The sequence below is a fragment of the Triticum aestivum genome, chromosome 3A, assembly GCF_018294505.1.
Source record: "Triticum aestivum cultivar Chinese Spring chromosome 3A, IWGSC CS RefSeq v2.1, whole genome shotgun sequence".
Taxonomy (NCBI): Eukaryota; Viridiplantae; Streptophyta; class Magnoliopsida; order Poales; family Poaceae; genus Triticum; species Triticum aestivum.
The window spans coordinates 129073967-129077551 of record NC_057800.1 but is presented as its reverse complement, the minus strand read 5'-3'; the positions used below and the strand labels follow the sequence as shown (position 1 = coordinate 129077551).

Genomic DNA, 3585 nt, shown 5'->3' with positions numbered 1-3585 from the left:
AATCCATAGTAGTATTTTGGTCTGCTTAGTTGTCAATTATACAGTTGGAAAAAACAATTGCATATTTATTACTCTTCCCAGGTGTGTCCAGAGATCTAATACCCTTTACTTCTCATACACTTTCTGTATGATGCAGTGCTTTCGGGTTACGGAGAGATATCCCAAGGACTACATCCATCCACATGATGTCGCATAACCAATGAAACTTGCGGATGGTGATGTCTCCGTTATTTCCTGCCTCATTGAAAGAACTGCCAAGAAGGCCACCATCACAACAAATTGGACAGAGTTTCGTCGTGACACCAACGTCAAAGAAGGTGACATTTGCCTTCTACTTCAGATACCAGGCAAGGCATTCCATGTAGGTTTCTACCGGTCTCTCTTAGTCCTGTTACATATGCTTCAACTGTGGCTCTACTTTTGGACGCCGTTGCCTGAGTTTTGAACCATCTTACCGTATCTGTAATGGATCCTATTGTGAACTATTCATCGTATTTGCAATTCATATAAGATATCTATATTTTATTCGCATGCAACTGATGTATTTATGATCCCTCTTTGCTCCTGCATTATTTCTAGTTATGAACTTGCATATACCAATACTTCACATTACTGTACCTTTAGTCTGACAGAATAACATCACTTAGTATAGACGAGAAAGTGGAAAGGGCACCACCTATCTGGCGCCGCAGAGCTTCCGCTCAGGTGGCGCACCAAGGTGCGCCCCAACCACTAGTTACTCAAAAGTGTCGCATGCATGCATGTACTCCGTACGTTGTGTGGAAGGCGAAACACCAAGAGCTAGAGCCTCAGCCTCTCCAGATTCCACACTGTCTGCCTCCCCGGTTCGTCCCCAGTTCTCCATTAATACCTCGCACGCACAGTAGAGCACAATACTACATACAAGACCACCATCGATCAAGCGGAGGCGCCGGATGGAGATGATCCCCACAAACACCAACACCATCACCAAAACGGAGCTGCAACACGATCACGGCGGGAGCACGTCGGCCGCCCCCACGGCGATAGCCGTCGAGGTGGACCCGGATGCTCTCGGCTGCCCCACATTTTTTTTTCGATAAAGGGTGGATTTTATTGATTCAAAATGGAGCATCAAGAAGATACAAACACAATGAGCACACACCCGGTCTCTGCATAGCTAGGATGCACACAACCAACATCAACGCACACACACAAAAACACGCGACAAATAGCAAAGTCATACAAGACCAAAGCTATGCGTGGGCGAGGAAAAAAGAAAAAAGCCCCAAAGCGATCACATCACGATCGGCAAACTATAACAATGACCATATCTGCACCGACAATCTCATGACGCCACGCGGATGACAAGGTTCTTCAACAGCAACGCCTTAAGGAAGGGAGTGACATTCAAGTGTCACCGTCACCGGATCCAGCCACCGAAGGTTGGAATCTAAGTTTTCACTCTGAAGAATCAGTCCGAACATTCCGAACAATGCCTTCAACAAGGTAACAACGTCAAAACATCGCCATTGTCAGGTATACCCAACTCGGGGCAGACCAAGGCTTTCACCCCAGAGCTCAAGACCAGGTGCTCAAGTAGCACCACCATCAAGGTCATTCATGTGTTGTCGCCGCCACTTTTCCACGATCCCAGCAGCTACAAGCGATATGACCGCCGCCACTGCACAACAATTCCTCTGCATCAAGACATCATCCATAGTTTGCATCTCGCCGTCGAAGTGAACCACCATATCTGCAGAGATGAAACTCTAACAGAATCTTTTGAGTTCCCTCGCACCTCCAGTGTTCCAGGTACATTATAACTTCTATTAGCACGTGCTACAAGTTGATTCAACATGCTACAGTAGATCTATGTACCCCTTGTTTGAGTCTGCTCCGCATGGTACGCGCAGTGCGCAGCAGGACATCTGGTCTGTTCGACCTGCCATGGCAACCTCCCGGACAAGAAGAGGTGCGTCTCCTGCTTCATCAAAACGGGCTTCAGCCGTTGCTTCATCCCCACGAGCTACAGCCGCTGCCACGGTGTCGAGCGCATCCTGCAATCCGTCCGTGTGGCCTGCCCATACCGCTGCAGTGCAGCCAAGATGGTCTACCACGAGAGGGAGGAGCATGAGAGGACCTGTCCCGGCAAAGCCGGCGCCATGCAGAAGCAGGGACGTGTCGTGAAGATGGGCCCCTGCGGCGGCGGCGGCGTAGACGTCTGGGAGATGGACGTGCGGGGCGTCGACCGTATCGTGAAGGTCGTCCTCTGGCACTCCGGCGCGGTCGACGCCATCTCAGTGCTATACGAGCGGGACGGCCGGGAGGAGCAGACCAGGCACTGGGGAAAGCCCGAAGGACAGCGCTCAGAGGTACGTGCTCCATTAAATTTTCTCTGATATAAATTGATGCTGTGCTGCTTCTTATATCGATTTCTTTTGGAATTTTGTTTATCTTGTATCTATTTGGAGGTTTGGTGGTGCGGCGATGAAGCTCCCTTGGTTTATGGTTGGCATGTGCAGATCTGCCTGGAGCCGGATGAATACCTCATCGGCGTCAAAGGGAACCTTGGCAATTTTGGTGGTTGCTTCCTCTTGGGAAGGCTTACTTTAATCGGCAACCTGCGCACCTTTGGGCCATATGGAACGCGGGAAGGTCCGCCATTCGATCTTCCCGCAGCTGGCGGCAAGATTGTTGGTTTCCATGGCCGCTCCGGGGGCCTCCTCGACGCTCTGGGCACCTATGTAAAGATGGACGACTAGCCCACACATTACTATCTAGGCCATTGGTCGATATTACTATTTGTACTGCATGAACATGTCAATGTCTACTGTACCTCGTGACCAAACGTATTACGCATGAGCAAATCCATATATTTTTCCTTCTGCATGTTACCATACCAGACACGTGCCTCTTGTGTGTGTGTGTGTGTGGGTGGTTTGGTCGCTTAGTTAAAATTTTGTAAACATATAGGGGCTGGAATTTGGCAGTATCATATTTACCGCTGCTCTAGTTGACAACTATCCAGCTACAAACAAAATTAATGAGGTGTTTGATTACAAGGGACTAGACTTTTTTTAGTCTCAGGGACTCTAGAAAAAATACCTTTCAGTAGAGTCTTCTAGTCCCTAAAGAAAAGTCCCTTCTGTTTGATTACATAGGGATTAAAAGGAATTTTTTCTAGTCTAGTCCTTGTAACCAAACAGGGCCTAAGTAACGTCTATGATTAAATGGAGTACCCATGCAGGCCCTCATAATCCATAGCATGGACGTGCTGCATGCATTGGTCCTTACCCGAGCAAAAAAATGGGAGGAAAGGGGTTTCTACGAGAGAAAATGAGGCAGAGGTGGAAGCGCTCGCTGGCAAACGAGGCAGGGCGGGCATCGAGATGGAAAGTTAATGAACGGCGCCTAAACGTTTTGGAATTATCTGATTTTCGTAAGGTGACTTATTCACCTAGACAGAGGCAGTATAATTTTTCAACTATTTGTAGCAACGGTATTTTTCCATGGATAGAAATCTATGGACCACCCGATTAGTCACGAGCTGTGTATAATTGCATGTCAATGGGTTATCCATCGGTCCGTCTTTTTAGTATTTAA

The 3585-nt window shown here is 48.1% G+C and overlaps 1 protein-coding gene across 1 annotated transcript; it reads left to right on the top strand.

Moving 5' to 3' along the window:
- Positions 1-935: 935 nt before the first annotated feature.
- LOC123056851 (jacalin-related lectin 19) lies at positions 936-2881 on the top strand. Its single transcript, XM_044480101.1, has 4 exons — positions 936-1037; positions 1759-1794; positions 1896-2354; positions 2505-2881. The coding sequence occupies exons 1-4, from the start codon at positions 936-938 to the stop codon at positions 2742-2744; spliced, it is 837 nt and encodes a 278-aa protein (XP_044336036.1). The 3' UTR covers positions 2745-2881.
- The last annotated feature ends 704 nt before the right edge of the window (positions 2882-3585 follow it).

Coding starts and splice junctions, on each gene's coding strand:
- LOC123056851 (XM_044480101.1), top strand. CDS start 936: ATGGAGATGATCCCCACAAACACCAACACCATCACCAAAACGGAGCTG. Junction 1,795..1,895: donor TCGCACCTCCAGTGTTCCAG/GTACATTATAAC, acceptor TGGTACGCGCAG/TGCGCAGCAGGACATCTGGT. Junction 2,355..2,504: donor CCGAAGGACAGCGCTCAGAG/GTACGTGCTCCA, acceptor TGGCATGTGCAG/ATCTGCCTGGAGCCGGATGA.